Consider the following 23,096-nt stretch of genomic DNA (forward strand, 5'->3'; position numbering starts at 1 on the left):
TCTCAGCCCCCGCTTGACGAATCACCCACAAACTTCCAGGGAAGGAGCGGAACTGAGCAGGCCATTTTCTTGGAGAAATTCACAAAGATTCATCCACAGGCGCCAAAGTTAGTCCAAATAGAATGTTGTGGATGTCCTATGGAAACTAGGTCCTAACTATAACTACCTACTGGTGACCGCCAGTAGGTAATATATATATATATCTATACATATATATAAATGTATATATATATAGATATAGATATATACATATGTTTATATATACATACACACACACACAAACATTTATCCTTACCCAATATTATGTGTGGTAAAGGCCTGTGTGATAAAGGTCGATGTGCGGTAAACATTCATGTGGTAAAGACACTGAGTGATAATTTCCGCATTGTAATTTCTCAAGCGACAGCATTATACTCTCAGCAAATCAGAGTGAATTTGTCTGAAATGTCCCATTGCCTTTGCATATAAGCACTATCCCACTACATGACTATTGATTCTTCCCCCTCTATATTACTGTCATCTGGAGATGACAGAACAAGCTACTTTCAAGAACTGTAAATTATTGTAAATGCATGCAGAACAGTGAGCTAGCAAAACACAATATTGTTTCTGTGTTGGAAGGTTTTCATTGAGAATAGAAAGAGCAAAGTCAATGTAAATAAACAAGCGTGACTCTGCTTGACTGCATGAAGCACAAATAATGAACAGTGAACCTGTAGGAGGAGACATCCATTTTGAACAAGGTGGTGTTAAGGCCCAGTTGATCAGTCAACACAATGTCAGTGTGTGCATGTAAATTCGAAAGGGAATCCACGTTCTGCATGTTGTTAATAATGTACAAAAATATAAAATACTCCAACAGCATCATGACCCTCCCGAACATAATGCGATACTGGCATTGAGAGGTGTATGTCGCCTTTCAAATCTCATCTTCAAAGCGGAGAAGAAAAGGCTTCTGTTTGTGACTTATCAGTTATTTACAAACCAACCATTTTTCTGTTCTTGCGTTGTTGAGGTTTTAAGTTAAGCAGGAATGGTGGGACAGATGATGTGGCAGAATACCCACTGTCTGTTCTCAATAAAGAAGGAATTGCTTCTAGTGCAGCACCTGTGACGGGGATAGCTAAGGATCAGGGCTTTGCTGGTTATATTAGGCCCTTGCTGTCTTTTGATTCTATTATTGTTACACAAACAGTAGCTTCCTGGGGAATAAACATGTTTGTGTAGACATAAGGGAAAGCATCCCTTTGATAAACCATGGTCAGTGTACATTTGTTTCCAAATGATTATTTTTCTCCTTTGTGATGTGGAAGTAGCATGTATAAACAAAATGTCTATTTATTGTTTTCAGAGGCTTTGCTTGATTGTTATACTCGGTTTTTTTCAATGTACTCATTAAAAGTATGTTCACCATAACCCCTGCTCCTGCTCACCCCTCCAGGACATCTGTCAGCCTGGTTCTTCGTTCTCACATTACTCAGGTTTCCCTGTCTCGGAAGCAGAATTCAGTTTAACGCATTGGTGGCAGTGATGGGATTACAGGCTTTTCCCTCACCTTGTTTCCTGGTAAACGCTAATTGTAGACACATACCATTGCCCATCTAGAGGGCAACGTAAAATGGACTACATCTTATACACTGACAGGATCGAATTGTGGGTCACCATCTTCATCTCTCACCTCCTCGTTTCCAAACCACCATCACAGCCCATAGCAGTAAACTAACTATCTCTCTCTTGAAGCACCAGACCCTTTCCGGATGCATCTCCATCACCATTTTTGAGAACAGCACCATCCTAATTCAGGCAAAAAACAAGAACCTCGAGTTCTTTGACTCCCTTTTCCCCGCACTCAAGAAGGACTTATCCCACAACACAACCCATTCACGGACCCCCCCACGGGAGGCTTTCAACAATCACCAAGCCTCTAAACCCCGCCCAGTCGAAATGCGGGCCAGTTACAGAACTGCCTGCCTCACACACAAAGCCCTGCACACATGAAAACTGGAATACTTAGCCTCCAAGCTCAAGAAAGCCGGACAAGCGAGAAGCCTCAGGAGCTCCAACTCTCTCCTACTCATTCTCTTAAAAACATGTAAACAAAAGACTGCTGCCCGCTCTTTTGCAGGAAACGCCCCAAAAATCTGGAATGCCACCCCAGTCAATATCAGAACCACCCGCTCCTTTCCAAAATTCAAAAGCCTCCTAAAATCTATCTACCTCAACCGAGCCTTCCCGAACGCAATTTTGTGACGCTCTCACCGCCACCAGGGGGCCACCCATCAGCGCTACCCCAACGGGCAGCCTTTCAGTCATGGCACAACCACTTCCTACCTCCTCCTTATCTCCGAACTCTCAATCCCTGGGTCGGCACCACGAAGCGAATCTTTTCCAGCACTAGTCGTGCCTCCCCTAGGACTTTGAAACTACCTCTTGACCCCTCCTCCTCAATACCTTGCCTCGACCCCCTCCACCTCTCTACCCCAACAGCACACCGCGAACACTCATCAGAACTGCAAAGCCTCCTTTTTTGAACATTTTCTCCCTCAACGGCTTACCTCTGACACTCAGCGGAATCTGTAAAGCTTCCCCTTTGAACTTTTTCTGTACTTCTCCCTCAATGCCTTTGCCCTGTATTTTGTCTCCTCTTCATCATGTTGTAAAGCGCTCCGATACCCTCTGGTCTGGCTAGCGCTATATAAGACTTCCAAATAAATAATAAATAAATCTGAACACAAACGGTCTATTTCGAGGACAATGTTTCTGGGGCATAGCTAGTTTTCTCAGCCATGGTTATTGTGTCGAGAGAGGCAAATGCAAAGTCTCTGGTTAAAGCTCTGGGCTTGATGGAATTAATTTGAATAAAGGGTGTCTAAAGCTCGTGGCTGAGGTCCACACCACAAGCCAATAAATCTTCACGTAGACCTAGGACTATAGTAGGGGGGTAGAAGTGCATCTTACATATCCTGAACGTGAAACGTGAGAAATTACCAGCACCATCCATAACTCAATCTTCTGTACCAAAAAAGTGATCCTTGTGTGAAGTACTACATAAATGGCTGTTACAATTATAATTCCACGAATAAATGTACATATGTATAGTACATTATATATATTGTGTTATGAATAGGCATTGCATTAGATTCATCCCTCATTGTTCAACTAGTATTATTATTATTATTGACAAGAGAAATTTAGAAACCAGTGTGCAGTGGTGCTGGATCAATTTTCAGAGTGGAGTTGCTGCCATCGATGTTACATCACTGAAGTCAAAGGGATTGTGCAAAATGCAACTGTCACATAAAGAAAAAGTGTAGCAAATGAGCAGAAAAGTGGTATGGGTATAGTATGCAGCTCATGGTGCATTTTGGAGAACACTGATAAAAACATATTTCTAAAGTATGGTGTACTAGTGCACTGTCATTCACAGACAGTGCATTGTCCATTGAAATGGCTTCTACGTTTCAACACATGGAGCCTAAAGACACTTTTTAAAATAATTTTACAGACCTTTGCAATTCACAAAAGAATGTTGCTCCATGAGTATTTTGTTTAGGTATTCTTGTCTGCAGTGGTGCTGGAACCACTTTTAGAGTGGGAGTACTGAAATCATGATTTTATTACCACACAGAAAAAACAATAACTGTGCTGTGTGGCTCTGGGTGCTGCAGGAACTCTATCATTCTTAATTCCATCTCAAAATTTTGTCTGAAGAAAATGTTGTGTCTAGACCTGATGTGCATGTGTCTGGATGTGGAAATAAAATCTTAATTAATTATTTCATTGGTGGAGAGAACTCACCTGGCTGTCCAATCCTAGGAGAATAATCATCAGGAAAAAGAAACAGGCCCAAAGTTGTGAGAAAGGCATCATGGAGACAGCTCGTGGATAAGCAATGAATGCCAGGCCAGGACCTGAAATAAAAAACAGAATTAACCAGGAGGAGAGCACTGTAGCAAATAGCCTAAGCAAAATGATCTTTCTCTTGTTAAGATGAGCATATGTAATACACAAATGACACCCTGTTAATGCTACAAATACAAATCACTTATGCAGCCAAATAAGACAATGTTCTACTCTCCACTCAGTGGAGACAAAGTGCCTGCTTTAGAGATTGGCAGATGAAATACACGAGGGATATCCGGCCCACCATAGTACAACTGCATTATATCATATGGCACTTATAATACAGCAGATGGGACAGCACTGAACAGGTTGACATCCTTTTTACATGGCCGTAACCAACAGGTCTTGACTCACCCCTTCACCTCGCCCACTAAACCTCTGAAATGGGGAGTTCCCCAGGTTTTGGCCTTAATGTCTATTTCACACCTTTGGCGGAGCTTATCACCAAAATTAAGGTAACATCATATGCTGATGATACTCAGCTGCTGTTCACTTTTAGCGGAGTGTCAGATTCCACCTTTGACCCGCTAAAAGAATGCCTAAAGAACATTGCTGACTGGATGACTGCAATTTCTTAAAACTTAGCGCAGACAAGACAGAGTTCCTGTTTTTTTACCAACCCACACCTGCCCGTCCAATGCAGGTGGCCATCAGAATTGGGCAACGCACCCACTCCGAAGGACTCGATCAGAAATCTGGGTGTGAGATCGGACAAAGATTTGTCCCTCTCAACCCATGTACAATCACTTTTGGCGGTCTATTTTGGCAAAATTAAAACTATCAGGAAATGTATAAACTTCCTGCCTGATTCAACCCGCAAAACTGTGGTCCATGCTCTAATCATCTCCCACCTTTATTATGCGAAGGCCTGTATGTGGGTCTGCCGCTCGGTCTGATCCATAGACTCCAGACCATTCAAAATGCGGAAGCCTGACTGGTCTGGGAGGTATCGCTTCGACACCGCATTTCTCCTTATCTCAGGCAACTGCAATGGCTGCCAATAGCCAAACGGATTGAATATAAATCCCTGATGATTGCTTTTTAAGCAGACAAAGGGAGAGGGCCTGTCTATCTGAGGAGGAGGCTCTGCCCTTATCAACAAGACAGACCTTCAAAGTCCAACAACAAACTCTCTCTCTCCATACCACGTTTTGCGAAAGCAGGAATGGGAGGCAGAACATTTGAGGTGGGTACTACCAAATGCTGGAACAACCTCCCCCTCCATTTACGCATGGTGCAGTCCGAGCAGGAATTCAGAAAGGCATTGATAACTTGGCTTTTTAGTCAGAATGACTAGTTTTGCGCCATCTTCTACCTTGTTCACTGTCTGTTGTATCGCCAGGACACCCCATTTGGGGTAGCTGCGCGCTCTACAAATGCCTTTTATTATTATTATTATTACTATTATTATCCTTCACGTGTTTGCTGGAGTTTCCCATCCCCTAAAATCTAAGAGACTGATTAAGAGTTTGGAGAATACAGGAATGTCCTCCTTGGCTGTCTTGCCCTCCCCCGGACATCTCTAAAAACTGACAGGAACCGCTGTCACAGCTGTTCCTCTGAATGTTTTATAAGTCAAACAGGCAGCTCTGTCAAACATGACGGCCATCTGTCAAACTTTTACATAGCTTTACTTTTTTCAAAAACAAACTCCAAAAGCACAAGTTTGTTTTCGTAAAAGTAAAACTACTAACCCTACACAATGGGAGTTTTCTCCCATGGTTTGGGGATACATTTCTTATTTTTGCTGAACTTCTGGTGGTGACATACAGTAAAAAAAATAAACTATCTTGCCTCCCACACTAAACTGGGTGGACAGTTCGACGGCTGACCTCTGACGGCCTGCACTTGGTCACAGAAATATGTTGGTGACAAAGCTGGAGTATGATCCGTCTTTGACATTCTGGTCCGAAAATCAAATCTGACACTAATAAAGGTCCAAACAAGTCTAATACTGTAATCTGTAAACATACTAAATCCTCTAAAAAGTAAGCAAATAGACCTTATTATGGTATCTTAAATAAAAAGTGAACACACAGCAAAAACTCAGCTTTTCTTTGTGTGCATTAGAAAAAATACTAGTGGCAAACAAATTGTAAGACAAATGGTATATGGAAATACATTTGGAGGAAATGCATCTAATGGATACATCCCATTTTGGTGCCTTTGTTGAAAGAGAAGTCATACATAAGCAATTTAAAACCTAGGCTATGCATGGAGCTGAAAAAGCTTCTTCTGTTCAAATAAAAAAACATACAGCAACAAGTCTTTGCTCAGCTGTGACAGAACTGCGTGAAAGACTCAACGAAGCATCAGTAAACCACCACGGACTGGAGAGACACGCTGAATTCAAGTAGTGAAACGCGCCCCGCTATTTAACAACCCTTCTGCCCCCTCCCTTCCCCAGAATCACTGTTAAGAGTGGACTCTGCAGCCAATCAGCACTTCGGTATGCGGCACAACGAGTTTAGGTTGGCTGAGGTGAAAGGGATAATTCAATCCCAGATCACTTTACACATTACGAGTCTCACTCACTCCTAGAATATGTTTAGCCATATAACTGGCTCTCTGTCGACCCGGAAGTAGTGACAATACGGAGACATATTATTTAATGTTAAAAAATCAAAAATGGACAGCAAATTGCCTTCACGAGCGGGCCTTGTAAAGTAAAGTTACGAGCAGCTGAACCGGCATTTTACATCAGCGGAGCAAAGCAATTCTGTCATGGTGTGCTTTAGCCGAACACTGCTGAGGGATGTACCGTCTGTTTTCATGGAATTCATTCCACTGCAAAATGAAATTTTGCCCAACTTGTGCGTTTGCAGTACTGCCCGATCGGCCAAGCCTGGTAGGGGAGTACTGTAAGGAAAAGGCCTTGGGGGCTTGTGCAGGAGCCCCGGGGGCACCAAAGAGTCCTGCTTCCTGGTCTCTTCCTCTGCTGTTGGTGTAGGGGAAGAAGGGACTGTATATACCAATGGCCCAGGACTGTGGAGGGGAACTCGGATGCAAGGAGGTGAGAGCAGAGGAGGACAACACGAAGGAGGACGCGGTAGCAGGATGACCACCAGGAAGGCGTGCCGGACAAGGTGGCTTTGGCTCTGTCACAGACGAGGTCCATGGGGGTAAGTCATGAGGGGGTGACACCATGAGTTACTCGCACTGGGTGACACCAACCCTAGTGACGCCACTGAAGAGTGTTTCCTAACACTTGCATAAAGGCGCAAAATGAGCACACTGATAATGCAGCATGTAGACTGATGTTGCCCATCTGTTATACGATTCAGAAAAGGGGGAGGTGATGAACAGAGTGTCTGAATTAAGCAGACCACTCTTACCCAGTCCCGGTAGCTTGTTTCCTTCCCAGTATAAGAACGGGCTTGGTAGTTTGGTCTGCCCTGTTCCCATGATGCACTGGGCCAGGGTCAGACTAATTTGCATATAGCCAAGTTCTGAGCTGGGATGGTGCAGTGAGCTAAAAAACGGTGATGGATCAAGCCCTGATCTTTGGACTGGGTAAGAGTGGTCTGCTTAATTCAGACACTCTGATCATCACCACCCCCCTTTTCTGGCCCATCTGTTATACACTGGTTTACTTACCTGAAATAAATAGCCATTTGTAGGTTTCACCCGCACAGTGCTTTTGCTGTGCTTGTGAAATCACATGTATTTACAAACAAGCATTAAAAATGCAATAGGTCTCGCCTTTCATTAAGTTAAAGCCATTTGCTTTGCTAATGTTATTGTATAGCTAAGCAAATGGCTTTAACTTGATGAAAGGTGAGACCTACTGGATTTTTAATGCTTATTTCTAAATATGTTGAAGTCGGTTACTGAACATCAAAGACTTGGCTCACTAAAATCTGCAACACAAACATTCATACTTTCTTGACACTTCCAGTCGCACTAAAGTAACAGGTTAGCACTCTCATTAACAGTTTGTGCTAAACCCGTGAAAAATATTTTTAAATTATGTAGGTCCTCTGTAATATATCTGCACGTAAACAATAGGGAAAGGGGGTGCTTAAAATGTGGTAATATATGTAGCATTGCCACAGCAGGGGGGTAGTCATCAATAGCAAAGCAGCTCCGGGGCCCAAAAGAGTTAGGGGGCCACTGTACTCCTGTCAAGACTGTATTTTACTACCCAACGAACAGACAGAGCCTCGTTTGCTCACCAGCACGGTGGCCCATGGCTTCCTCGCTGCGCCACAGGGTTAAAGAACACTGAGGCACTAGGTTTGCCTGGGTGTTTAGACAAGTAGAAAAGCTGCTATCCGACGACCAGTTTGCCTGATATTTTTTATAATGCTGTAACTTGTGTATCAATATCCGTTTATCTAATACAACTTGTACAAAAAGAGTTTCTTTTGTGAACAGACCAACCCTCAAAAAATTAACTTCAAGCATATTCATTCATTCTTTCTTTCTGTGTGCCAGCAGAAAGTAGTCAGAGGCCACCTCTAGTTGGTATTCACTGTTTTATAAAAGATTACATAAAATAGATACAATTAATCTATATTCATAGTTTTCCGACATATGATGCAAAGTGGGAAATGTCTAGTTCTTAAAAATATAGTGCTGTAATGCTGTGATGAAACTGGAAGCCATTAATTATTTCTCAAATTAAAATCCATGCGGCTTGATTCGCACAGCACGAAAGGTGTGTTTGCTGGAGAGGTGAAGAAATCAGAGACCTGTCACTATATTGTAAGGGAGAACTTTGAGATGTGCAAGATTTGTGTTTCACATTCGTATGTATGCTGCATTCTCATTAGCCAGGAGTTGCTGAAACTATCTTACATACCTCCACTATGGTTGAAAGGTACTAGTTACTTACGGCATGCGAATGTCTGCAAAGAATGTTTTGGCGCCACCCAGAGGCCATAAGCCAGAATGACTGCTTGACGACAATTCTAAATGTTCGATGCATTGAAAATACGAAACGCTGTGCTTTCTACCCCAAATGAAGTCCCCCAAAAAAGTGCCTAGTGTCACGCCGCCAGTGAAGCCTCCAGTCTGCGCATGCACATCTTCTGTCCCTTCTGTCCCACCTCATGCACATCGCAAAAGTATTGATTCCGAAAAGGCCCTCCCCGCATGACGAGAGCAGTGCATGCGCTGCTTTCGCCAGGCCGAGACCTAAAAATGACTTACCTTTACTTACTATTAGCTGGCTCCCATGTGACTCTCACGTCAGTTTACTTACCATTGTCTGGCTCCCATGTGCCTCCAATGTCACTCTTGTTTCCTTGCTTCCTATTCTTCAGAGCCTCATCCTCACCTTCGTCTTCCTCCTGGCTTCTAGTCTTCATATCTTTGTCCGTGGAGCCTGTACCAAGTACTGCTTCCACTAGCCAGTGTCCTTCCACTGCAGTCAAGCCTTTGAGACCTCTTGTAACATCTTTTGTGAGCATAAAGCCATCTCCCTACTGTTGATTTGTTTGTTTCAGTGTCCTTCAAAAATCCTTGCTTGCTAGTAGTCAGTCCTACCTCGTTGTCCTTCCTTTGCTGCGTCGGTTCCTCCCATGCAGCAGGGACTAAGTACTGTCTCATTCCACTATGGTTCTTTATGAGTTCTTTAGGGGACTATTGTTTTCTTGGTTTCCTGGTCTGTTACTGTTTGACGGTTTTCAGCTTCGAAGCCATAGCTGCTTACATGTAAATTTAGGATTCCTCCCTCCCACCTCCTCTTAATTCCACAGTTGTGTTAGTGCTGCCTACCGCGCCATGCCTACCACTCAGTTGAATGTATTTATTTTGCCTTTTTGCACTTTTCATGTCCACATCAGTTGAGCTTCATTTTAAGAGGATATTTATTTTGTTGTGGGCTTTCTTTTAAAGAGGATTGGGTTTGTTGAAGTCTTGTTTCCCACTCCTCCTTGTGACTGGCGCTCCCGTGCTTCATGCTAGAAGGAGGTGGGTTCTGCCCTCTGCTTTCCTGGCCTACTCTCCTCGCACTGTTCATTCTTGTTTTCTAACCTCAGCTCTTTCATTGTCTGTCGTGCATCTGATTTCTGGAAAAAAAGGCAACAAGATGCCCTTGAGCTTTATTCACTGTGAGCGGCATACCTTGCCTTGAAACGAGTTGCTACTGCAAGGTCGTTGCCCAGAGACATCCATTCTCCCACATAACTCCCTTCTCAGAGTAGTCCTGTGTCTCTAACACCTGAAACAGCGCATAATAAAAACACTGCTGCGGACACTGTTTGTTTATGTGGCCATTTCAGAACGGCTGAGGTCATCTCTTCCCTTACTTGTGCACCTTGGACCTCAAAAGTTTGTCAGCGAAACACTTTTCATTCAAGGGGTTTCGTTCAGCAGGAGATGTTTGCAAGAGGGCAATGGAGGGTGCTGCCGGTCCGCTCACACTGCATGGACAAACAGCTGCTGTAGAATCTGGCAGCAAGTAGCAAGAAACAAAAGGAAAGTTAACTGTCTCTAGGAAAAAGTGTATTAGGGATCTAGAGGTGTCAGCTCCCATATAGACAAACGAATATATGATTATACCACGATTTCAGTTACCACGCATGGCTTTACCATGCGAATTTTACCTCGCAAGTGGCTTTACCACGCTGGTATTTACAACGTAGCATTTTACTACGAGTAGAAACGTCTTACCTGCACGTCTTTCTCCACGAGCCCTTACTTCCATCCTCTCTTGAAACAAGCGTCAAAACACGTATACCAAAATAAAAAAAGGACTGCTTTTTTGACGTACACGGCACGTCTTTGGGGGAGGCTCTTTCCTCTTTCTTTTAAATTTATGTTCGTTTTTTTCTTAAAGTAACCTGCTTGTTATTTTTGGGGGGGGGAGACCCCCCCCCAGTCCCCCTCCGTGCCCCCCCCCTCCCTCTGCCCCCTCATGCCCACGCAGATCGACTTCAAGGAATACCACGTCTCCCCCCTAGCCCGTGGTAAAGACGTCGTGGAAGGTACCCTGCGTGGAAGGCACCCTGCGTGGTAAGTGTCACGTGGTAAACGTGAGTAGTGGTAATGCCTTCGTGGTAAATGATGTTTCCCTAGACAAACCGTATCTGTTAGGGCTTTTACAACTTCCACAGCACGTTGGCATCATTTCCTCTCATGCGGTAGGTAACATGATTTCAAAGTTGGCTGGCCCCTTTCAACTTTGGGATGTTTGGTGAATTTGCAAACAAATATTCATACATACTGCACGCATGCAACTAAGGACCATATGTACTAACCACATGTTACATCAAGTGTGATGCCACCTGCGATTTTGTATTCACTGCACTGGGATGTACACATCCGAAATGGAACTAAAAAGCCATTCGGAAGGATTCACTGACCCTCTGCCTGTTAATATTAATAAGCCTAGCATTCTGTTTGTGAATCCGGTTAAGGAGGCTTCTGACAGGTGGCAGAACTCCATCTCTGCATTCATATTTGCATTATATATTTTTTTTATTGCTGCAATAAAATAAGCATTGGCAAAGCATCGTATTGGCTGTCATTTGCTCATGCTTAGTATTACGTGAACCCGAGTGGGTGGTAGCATTGAGATGCATCACATTAACAGGATCATATTTTGTTTTATCTGCCCACTTAATCAGGACCAACATAATTCAATTCTGACAAATCAAACAAAGGCTTATGGCTCCAACTGGGTATGTCTGTGCCTTCAATGCAACTTGAGGTTGACAAAACACTGAAGCAAATCTGCTCTTATTTGATGACAATAGGCAATATTTGATATTGCAAACTAATCTTAAGATGTAGACAGGGGATGCATGTATTCCTGAGTGAGACTGCATGACCCACTGTATAGTAATTGTATAGCTATTCTATCCCTCGCGGCACAGGACCCAGGATGCTGCATCACTAAACACTTAAAAGGTCCCTAAGGCCACTGCACTGTAACCCAAAATACATAGGTAAAATACGGTTGTATTTCGTTACAATGCATTCCGTTGCAATGCATGCCTTTACCACGCATGTGTTACAACGTGAATGCAATTACAACGCATAACCCTTACCACTAAAATGCCTTTACCACGCATATTTTTACAACGATTTTCATTGTAAATTTATGCATGTTAATGACATTTTTTTGATAAAGGTTATCTCCGAACCCTTCCACAATTCTATAAAGTCCTTTTGATTCCCACCCACAACCCCTTTTATTAAATACCCCTCCCCTTAACTAAAATAATTTACCCCATCTTTTCACAACCCCCTTATCCCTTAAATTATTATTTTTAAAAATGAAAATCACCCTTACTTTCCTCGACCTCTCCTCTCCAAGCTCTTCTGATGTGACGTTGTACGTCGTAAAGAGGAAGCAGAAGTCTCTTTACGTTTCCTCATACAACACCGATTGCCTCCACAGTGCGACGGAAACAGGTGAGTTTTTTTGGGGGGGAGACTCCCCCAAGTCCCCTTCTTTTTCGCATGTTTTTTTTAGGGGGGAAGGCCCCTCAAGCCCCTTTTTTTAATAATAGCCTTTACCACACACGCCTTTACTGTGTATTTCGTAGTAAATGTATGCGTGGTAAAGGCTATTCATGGTAAGAACGCATGCTTTGTAATGTATGCGTGGTTAATGTTATGCGTGGAAACGGCTGCGTTGTAGTGGCCGTTTCCCGTTTAAATTCTGACCGTAGCCCTTCCTGGTCACTGCAGCTGTGAGTAGCGTTACTTTATTGGATCGCATTACAGCATGTCTTCCTGCTGGATGTGGGTGGGATATGTCTTTAAATGTAGAGCCCTGAGCTCAGTGTGGGATGGGACATTCCTTACTTTTCGACAGCAGTATCCGAAGTATTGCGTCATATGGTTAATGTAATTGAGTTACTAAGACGAAACATCCAGTTCCCACTCTGCAATATTTCAGTGTCAATTCCTCTCTCAGTATGACATCTCTCATACTTCTGGATTTGTTCAGTAGCTCTTCCAGGTCTGATGCGCTGTGCGGTTTTTCATTGGAAACCGTGTGTGTCTTATGATGAGAACCCGGGTATTTCATGAAATTTTTTTTGAAAGTATGCGTTTTAGAAATGCACATTAAAGCAGGGGTCTCCAACCTTTTTAGTAATAAGAGTTACTTATATTCAAAGAAAAGCATACTGAGCTACTAATATTATTAGAGTTAGTATAGTGAATCCACATCAGACAAGATGACAATAGTAGTCACAATTTGCAAGATTGCTAGTAGTGATCACCTCAGTGCATCATGCATGTAGGTCAACATTATTTAAAAAATGTGTTGTAAATTTAGTAATGTGCCTACGTAGGTAATGCAACCATTCAAACGCTTCTATTTTAGTATTCTGGGCTGCACAGAGATCCTCTTATAGGTAGCTGGAGAGATACTGGTAGCTAACGAACTACTCGTTGAAGAAATCTGCTTGAAAGTGTTCTATTTTTGCACTATGCTACAGTTCTTCAGGGAAGCAAGGTGAAGAAGCAAGCCAAAGGCGTTCAGATTTGCAAAAAGGCACCACTCTTTGAAGGGTGTTACTATGTTTATTCAAAGGAGCAACCTAGTAAAATGTTGTCACAATAGGTGTTAGCAAATGAACTAGATGACATCCAGCAAAGTAAGATTGGTGGTTGTTGCTGGTGTAAGTTTTGGTGAGGACAAGTTTTTTAATTCGCCACTGGATTGGAAGTTAAATGTAAACGAACTCACACATACTCAGGAGAAATGTACACTGCTCTATGTGAAATATGTGTAGCATATTGGACGAGGATGCAATAAACTGCTGTCATACGCCTAATATTTAATTATTGAACCTTCCAAAATTGCTACTTTTTTTGCCAGTTTGTAATTAAGTACATTTTGCTTTTTAAGGTATACATTTAACGTCTTCTTGCTCTCCCTTTCCAATTGTTTATTCCCTGCATATTGAACAAGCATTTGCAATGCAATTGGTCTCGCATTGTGACCTTATAGGTGGTTAGCCATGCAGCACATTACTGCAATGGACCGTGTGGCAGTGAATATGTGTCTGGCAATAGATGTGGCAGCAGGCAAGTGAACGTGTCATTTGAGTTCTTAGGGGTGGTTTGAAGACTAGTACATTAAAGCATTAGTAAATTGTAATTACATTTGTAAACAAGTGGAGCCTACAAAGAAGTCTGTGTATATTTAAGGAAATTAAAATGCATGTCCTGCAGTGCTTGAGGTGCACACTTATACCACAAGCTCCCCAATACAGTACGGGAGCCCACCCAGCTGAGACGGCGGCATCCGTGCAGCACTAGAGTCTCCCTGGTCGTCAGAATAGCGCTACACGAAGCTACGCGAAGTGCACTTCGCACTACGCGAACTTCACGTAGCACTACGCGAGCTGCGTAGTAGCATGTTCGCACTGTGCAAGATGCGTTTTCAATGATTGCACAGTACGGACAAGCATCCGGCACTGTGCAATCATTGAAACAGCATCTTGCACAGTACGAGCTGTAGTTTTCTGCTGCTCGAGTAGATTTTTACTCGAGCAGCAGCTTTCTCAACGCAAACTGGTAGTTTCTCATCGCGAGCAGTCGCGAGCATGCGCAACCACTCACAACGAGAAACCTGACCTCCCCGCGTTGGGAATCTCGCTAGGATGTCATTTTGCTTGCTCGCGGTCGCGAACATGACGTTGAGGACAGCGAACAAGCAAAAAATGACCGCTGCACTATGCTACGCTGCACTACGCGTGTTCGCACTGTGCTACGTGCAGCTCGCGTAGTGCGAATTTGCGCAAAATTCGCAAACTACGCGAGCAGAGCATAGTGCTTCGCCCAGGGTTATGTGAAACCCTTGCCTATGCACCGATAAAGGAGGCCTAGCCAGAACATGGGAGCCTCCGCCTAACCATCACAGATATCAACTTCAGGTAACATCTCTTCGGAGGTGGGAATTACGATTCGTCAGAGGAGCCGGGGCTCAGTTTCCTGCGTCACGACCAATACATAATAAAGCCTAGAAAGGAAACGAGGGAGGGTACAGTTGATTTCGGGATCACGTGTATCTTTGCTGTTATGGCAACACTCCCAGCAACCTCCAGCCAGCATGTGGCCAACCAAACACTGCAAGCCTCCGCCCTCACTGCACCTGTGATCCCAGTCACAACGCAAAAGAAACCACATCGCCACGCTCCAAACACTCTCAACGCAATGACCGCCACTAACGATCGTTAAACTTTAATACATTAGGCAATCGCGCAAGCCTTTAACTAGACAGGAAAGTGGAACCATCAACATTATAAATGCAGCCTTTTCCACTGTACAACAAACACATATCAAACAAGTTTAAAAGAAAAATCTCCTTAAGAAAGTACCAAAGACAAAGTTAAATGCAAACATAAACATTGCTTCATAAGTTGCAAACGTGCCTAAACTTTGACCTATTTTTTTAGATTGTTCATCAATCTTACATGAAGCCCAAGTCTAGCCTTGCCTCCATATTGCCTCTGAGTGATAAAAGGTAGCATCACTGTTTTTCACCTTATTTCTCCCCACGTGGGTTATTAAGGCGTGGTCACTGTGAGGAGCCCAGTTTACATTTAAATAGTTGGCATTTGGCAGTATGTATTTTTATTTTTGAAATACACGTAACCACATGTGTTTTTCTTGCACCACGTAATCCACTCCAATTATTTATTTCTGCAAAACATTTCGGGTAACTATCAAATGTATGGAGCACTAGAACTGTGTTCTTTGGCTCTATAGGCAGCAAGGGAGTTTTATTTATTAATTTTAACCTCCCGTGGTAGATTCAGGACAAACAGGTAGATAGTTTTGACAGATGCCTATGACATAAGGACTGCATGGGGGGTTGTCGCGTCTAGACCTACTTGACAGCAGCAAATAATAGCAAACCAGTGCCCCTCGCAATATGACTCATCCTTTTAGAAGTCCGGTGTTGTACATTCTTACATTGCTTCTTAGCTTCCTTAGTCCTTTCTCTGTGTTTCTGTCTTCTTGCATAGCTGTATTCTATCTGTAGTGTTGGGGATTCTACTACTGGCAGTTGGTCTGGTCAGCTGTGGGGTACTACTGCTCTTCTCTCCTTGTTCTGGAAGTTCTTGAGGTCTTTGACCTCCTTAGTGTTATACGTTTTCTTTTCTGTTTTCCATGCTTTATCTTCTTACGTGTTTGAGGTTTTCATATTTGTTGTTTGTAGGGGGGAAGATATGTTGTACATTCTTACATTGCTTCTTAGCTTCCTTAGTCCTTTCTCTGTGTTTCTGTCTTCTTACATAGCTGTATTCTATCTGTAGTGTTGGGGATTCTACTACTGGCAGTTGGTCTGGTCAGCTGTGGGGTACTACTGCTCTGTGTCTTAACATATTCTTAGTAACTTAATAAATACACCCTAACTACAAGAAGACGTGTCCTGCTACTTACTTAATTCTATTTACAACATCCGGTTGCTGCGTGAGGTAGGTTACAAGTAAAGGGGACGGGCATCAAGCACCCTTTATCTACCTATCTGGCCCCAATGAATTCACACTCGTGCACCAGGTGCTACACAGTGCATTCTGCAAAACACCTGGACTTACAGCCAAAACAAAGGCTGACTTCAACTTCCACCCCATAAGAGAACACTTGCAGATAGACTCAATGTCCTCCAAAGGTGCATCAAAAGTAGGATGGAAGGGCCAGTCCATGTTTTGAGTCGGGCACGATTTTGATTGCCCACCTCCCACTCGTGCCTCTGACCTCCGCGCCTAAGACCCCTGATCCGTGGTCAGCGGAAAATGCATCATAGGGTAGGACAGGAGGGGCATTCCATGTTCTGAGTTAGACACGAATTTGAAAGCCCGCCTTCCAATAACACCTCTGACCGTCGGTAACATCGGTGCCTAATGTGTCGCTCGCACAAGGCCTACTCAGAAGGGGTACATTTAATTACCATGTGGCCGTAAGGACATCGTGACCATTCTGCCTGCCGCGTTGAGGGTTGTTTTCAGAGGAATCCGCCCCCCACTTAATTGATCCCATGTGTTTCCCCTGCAGGCGCTGAATACGCAGCATCCGTGACTCAACCACACCATAGATGTGTGTAGCCTCTTCAGATCCCTCTGCAGGTCTTCCCAGGGGCCTGCCCCGCTGTCTAACTCGGACACGTGCTGGTGTTTGAGCTGGGGGAGTGACAATTGACTGTTGTGGAACATTTGTGGCTGCTGGCCTCTGCTCCATCTCCATCACCTGCAGGGAGGGGACAATTGCCCTGCGCTTGGTGATGTTGTCTGCGGTGGTGATGGTGGTGGTGGTGATGGTGTTCGTGGTGTTGTGGGATGACGTCCCTGCGGAGTCTCTCCATCGGTCCCTGCCGGGGTTTCTGATATGATGAGGAGTCCGCTGTCATCAGAGTCCATGGGTGATGCATCTGTGTGTGAAACAGTGCATTGTTATTATTTTGTCTAAATGTATATGTTTTGCATACTTTCAGCTACATAAATGACATATTTGGACAGACTATTGGCCCTGTGCTTTTGGTCTCATTTCATTTACATTGGGGATCATACATGCACACTTGGATGACATGACTACAACCCCCATGATGCAAGACTGAGGAGGGTATATGTGTTAGGCACTTCTACCTGTGCACTGTGATTGGCCTGGGGGGATGGGCATGGGTAGACGACACGCTGTGTATCAGCACTGGCATGCATCTTACCTTGTTCTCCGGCCGCAGCGCCAAAAGTGTCCAATTGGGTGACCCCCACGACTGCCTCAGGCTCAATGGTACCCTCAACGAGGTCCTCAAGGGCTGTGTTGGGTGTGACTGTGGATGTCCCCCCTCCTGCGCCAGCTGCATCCTTCACCCTTTCAGCAATCCTCTCCTTCACCCTTTTCCTGAGGTCATACCACCTCTTTTTCAGGTCGTCTATGCTGCGGTGCATGACTCCAACAGATGCGCAGCCAGATCTTGCGCTTCTCCGCCTCAGGCACCTTTAGTGACAGCTTACCAAACAGCCTGTCATGCTTGCTGCTTACCCCCTTGCTCAGAAGTTCAAGTTCTTTGTCAGAAAACTTCTTCTTCCTCTTTCTGGGCGTGTATTTGTTTTGGGGTGCAGCCTTCTCCATCCTGGAATGCAGTGGTATTGCAGGTTTGTTGGATCAGTGTCTCTCTCCTCAGCTTCTGTGCTCTGCCTCCTCCTCTGAGCTCCTCAGGGCACTGAATACAGCATGGGCTGGAAGAATTCCCGGTTGTGATGTCATCAACCTGCTTCCAACGCGAACTTTGTTTTGCAAATTCGCTAATACCGAACTTGCAAATACCGATTCTGTATTTGCTAATTAGGTATTTGCTAATCTTTATTTTGGACTCTCGCTATCGTGGTTTCGGTATAATTTAACAATTTTTTGCGATTCGGTAATAAATACCGAATCTGTTGATGCATCGCGGAAAACGAATCCTTATTTGCGATTCCTTGTTTATCGAAAATAAGGACTCGGTTTACCGAATTTCGATGCATATGCCCAATAATTGATTCGGTATAGAAGACACAGAGTAATAAACTCCAAGATTAGTACACAACCCAAGATGGAGACAGAATCCAAGTCCTTTTTCATTAGGAAGCAAAGCATAAATTATCTTTCCCTACACTACTCTCATTGACTGTGTTTCCGGCTGGTTCCCCTATCTTATTTCTCAAAGGTGTCAGCACGTGTAGACTTCTTTAGAAGTACTCAGGTTAAATGGGTCAAAATAGCGTAAAGCTATGGAGCTCGCTCTTAAGATGCTCCTTCTCCACCGAAAATCTAGAAGTCTGTTTTTTCTGTCCCTGCGCATAATACAAAAAGGACAAACTCACCCCCCCTCCTAAATGTATCACATGACAAATTATTTCACTCTCCAAGGTTGTGGTGATTTTCCATAAATTCTTTAATTAAATCTTCTTTGCTTCTTGTAACCTTGGAGTGTAGAAAGGCCAGGCACAGACAATATCTTCCCTTCCCACGTCTCAAACTCTTCAAAGACATTCCAGTTATCTCCTTAAACTAACTAACAATGTTGAATTCTTTATACCTGCAATGGGATGAAAGCATACTGTTCATGTTCACAAAAACAATGAATTTAATTATTTCTTTTTAGCTACCAAGGATAGTGAAACTATCAACAACCTGCAGCTCTGGGCCTACTGTGCAGGCAAATTAAACAACGCCAGTTACATTTATAAGAATATAATGTCATTTTGCACGTTAGGAATACAGAAATGTTAGTATCTGTAATACATGCAAATCCTACTTAAAGATATACATTATGATTCTATGTTTACGATGTTGAATAAATGCATTTGATGAACGTAATACACTGCACATGATAAAAATATAGATACATGCATTTAAAACATGAGTATAATGCACCCCTACATTTTAGAGTGCTGTGTGCGCTCTATCATGTGCAACAGGTAAATAAACAGTTAGAAAGCCAATAGATGTTGCATAGGGACAACCTATTGGCTTTGCCAATGTTTGTTGAAAATATGTCTTTGCTTTGATTTCAATGCTAAATTCAAAAAGAAAATCCAGTGAGTGACTGGGACCAACTCTGAGAATACTCCTGATTTACTCCAGAATGTCCAAGATTAAGCCACACCTACTATAGGAATAAGGCTTTGAAAATCTGGCCCAATATGTGTATGTGTAAGGTTTTGATTATTTGCAAAAATCATAGAATTTCTATAATCATACTAATATCGTTTATCAATAATGTTTTGCATTTAAAAATTATACAGTTACTAGCAAACACTTTAGGATGTGGAGTCAAAGGTTAGGATAACATAAGTACACGAGCATGCTTGTGTGCATGCATGTGCGCATACATGTGCGTGCACATGCTGTGCGTGCCCCTGTTTTCACGAAGAGGAACTACCACTGCAAGACCCAAACATTCTTCCAAAAACTGAGTTTAGCCCACCTGCTCCGCTGGGCACGTATTCCCTCACGCTTGCTCTAATCACTTTTTCCAGGTTTAAAGTCACAGTGTCATTGAGTGTGGGTCTGATCACAGTATAATGGAGAATTCTAAACTACTACAAGCAAACACACCTTTGAACCGGCTGCACTTTTGTTTTAAGTGTGTGAACATATGATGTGTAATTACCATTAAGTAGTAAAAAAATGGTTAATAAGCTGCCTAACTCGTATGATGAATCATAATAGAATACAGAAAATAGGTGGGGGCTGTAGTGTGTCTTGTGGCACATGAGATATGTCCTAATCTTCATGCATACCTATATCCTGACGCCAGGCGAGGTGTCAGGGGAATCATGAAAGAAGCATGCAAGTTTGCGGTTACTCCTCATAACCTGAGCGCTTTTCTCTATTTGGGTAGCCACTCCCCTGTTATGGAGAAGCTTCTCTACATTGGCAACAGGGCTAACACACCCAATATGCCTCCATTCACTGTTTGCTCTCCCTATGGACTAACTTTGGGATTACTTCTCACCAGTGTCCACATGGCCAGAGCGTGCATGGCAGGCTACGGATGTAAACATCACATGGAGCTCTCAGAAGTTTTCCCACCTTTTCAGCTGTATATGGCTCACACACCTGCCTGTGCCAGATGCCATCGAACCCCTGCATGACACACTGCATGAGTAGAACAGGCAACAGCAGTGTTCATCCACAATCAATACCAAGGACCTGCTGTTACCTCCTTCATTAGCCAGAGACCATGTGAGACCTGTGGATATGCAAACACGGTCATCTCACCCTGGGGAGATAAATCAAGCAATTGCATCTGTATACTATGCACCATCACCATGTGGTACTTGGGTGCTGTCCCATCCACTGCGACACAGAGTGACAACTGCATTTGACTCTACCACAATAAACCAAGACGGGACATGCACTGCTTCCCAGAGTCCACAATTGCAAATTGCTGGTGCACAAAGCCTGTGAAATCGGCTACAACATGGGGGGCAGCCAACTCCGTCACCCATCAGCAAACTTAGTGAGCCAGCCACAGTGGTGCATTGATGGTGAGTGTGGGCTGCTAGGCTGAATATGTGGCATATCGGTGGTGTCCCAACAACTGCACTCTACTCTGCCACAATGAACCAAGCTGGCATAGGCACTGAACCTCAAACTCCACAAGTCACTGGTGGTAAGCCCCGCGTTGAGAGTTGTTTCCAGAGGAGCAAGGTGAGTTTTAGGTATTCCCGAGAGGATTGCATTTCCATAGTCCAGTCGTGATAGAACCAATGCTTTGGTGGCTTGTTTGAGATCTTTGGATTGAATGAAAGGTTTAATTTTGTTTAGAAGTTTCAAGTTAAGGAAGGCACTCTTTGCCGAGATCTTGATGTGTTTGGTCAAATCAAGTTTAGAGTCTAGAGTGATGCCTAATGATTTGACGGAGTCAGCCAAGTAGAGGTTCCCATTGAGCGCATCAATATCTTTTAGCCATTCGATTATTTGTGGGTTCTCTTCTCTGTTCGATATAAGGAGTAGTTCAGTTTTGTCCGGGTTAAGCTTTAAATGGTTGCTTGACAGCCAACGTTGGACATCCTTTAGTGATTCATTTAGTCTATGGATGTCTTTAGAAGAGGAGATTTCCAGGTAGAGTTGTGTATCATCAGCGTAGAGGTGAAAGGGCATGTTGGCTTTTCTGAGTAGGGTGGTGAGGGGTTCCATGTAGATGTTAAAGAGTTGGGGGGAGAGCACTGAGCCTTGGGGAACTCCCCTTATGACTGGATGGAGGTCGGATTCAGAGCTTCTGATTTTGATTCTTTGTGAGCGGTTGTGTAAGAATGAGGAGAACCAGTTAAGGACCACGTCATCGAGTCCGGCCCTTTCTTCCAGAGCTTTGAGGAGAAGAATGTGATTGGTTGTGTCAAAAGCTGCCGATAGGTCTAGGAGAATAAGGAGGGAGCAGTGGTCTTGGTCCAGTGAATTGTGTAGGTCATCAATTACTTTGAGGATTGCCGTTTCTGTGCTACACCCTTTCCTGAATCCTGATTGATGTGAGTCGAGGAGGCTGGTATTGTCCAAGTGCCAAATTAGTTGGTGGAGAACACATGTTTCTAGGATTTTGGAGAGAAGAGGAAGGTTAGAGACAGTTCTGAAGTTGTTTAAGTCGTGTTTGTCCAGGCCAGGTTTTTTTAGTAGTGGGCTGACTTGTCCCACTCTCAAACAGTATGGCACTACTCCAGTTTTTAGGGAGCTGTTGATAATCCTGCACCACAGTGGGGCAAGGGAGAGTTTCAGTTTTTTGGTGAGTTGAGCAGGAAGGGGGTCAAGGGTTGAGATGAAGGTTTGGAGGAGGCGATAAGTTTGACTATCTCTTCTTCTAGGATGGGCTGAAAGAGTGACCAGGGTTTAGTAGAGGGAGGGGGGCGCTATCAAGCATCCCACAATGTTTGCTGTGGGGGGAGGGAGTGGTTGGTGGCCAGAGAGTGCTCGATCTCGGAGATCTTATCATCAAAGAAGTTGGTGAAGTTGTCGCATCGTTCTTTGGAGGCCAGCTCCAGGGAGGTATCTAGTTTGGAGGTTTGCTGTCTAATGATACTGAAGAGTTCCGTAGGTCTATTTTTTGAACTCTCCAGAGCAGAGCAGAGCAGAAGAACATAGATTTTTTGTTCTTGATGTGATTATTGTATTTCTTCCGGATAGTTCTGAGTTTGTCATGATGGTAGGTAGAGGGCAAGTTCCTCCAGTGTCTTTCTGCGGCCCTTAGTTGTCTCCTTTCTTCATTAGTGTCATAGTCGAACCACGATCTGGATGGGGTGGCTCGCTCTTTTTTTAGTTTCAAGGGTGCTAGTTAGTCAAGAAGGGATCCCAAATAAGCGTTATAGAGCGAGGTGAGGTCGTTTGTGGAGAAATCTTTGTCATTGGGTAGGAGAAACTTGAGTCTCTCCTCCATGATGTCCAGGGGGATCTGATTTAGATTTCTTGACTATTTGGGGGAATCTTGAGCTGGGGGCAGGGATAGGACTCTTTGGTTGATGCGGAATAAAATCATGTGATGATCCGACCAGTCTACTGGGAGGATGTTGTCGATCGTGATTACGTCTTGGTGGGCAATGATGGCATCCAGGGTCGCACCTTTGTTGTGGGTTTCTTTAGAGTAGTGTTGGGAGAGGTTATTATCAGAAGGGAGATTGTTGAGAGATTGAATTAGTGTGTTGTTGGTTTCGTTCAAGCGTAAATTGATATCACCCAGGATTATGAAGTTAGTGTCTTTGAGAGCGCAGTGGGCAATCAGGTCAGATAGGTGTTTGCCAAAGTGA

The 23,096-nt window shown here is 43.8% G+C and overlaps 1 protein-coding gene across 1 annotated transcript in view; it reads right to left on the reverse strand.

The window, feature by feature from the left end:
- Positions 1 to 23,096, reverse strand: part of SLC6A13 (solute carrier family 6 member 13) — a 758,242-nt gene that overhangs the window by 125,611 nt on the left and 609,535 nt on the right. The window contains exon 10 of the mRNA XM_086952830.1: positions 3,799 to 3,911. Within this exon, the coding sequence (XP_086808956.1) occupies positions 3,799 to 3,911 (113 nt within the window). The remainder of the gene's footprint in view (positions 1 to 3,798; positions 3,912 to 23,096) is intronic.

Source organism: Lissotriton vulgaris, chromosome 1_2, assembly GCF_964263255.1.
Source record: "Lissotriton vulgaris chromosome 1_2, aLisVul1.2, whole genome shotgun sequence".
Classification (NCBI taxonomy): domain Eukaryota; kingdom Metazoa; phylum Chordata; class Amphibia; order Caudata; family Salamandridae; genus Lissotriton; species Lissotriton vulgaris.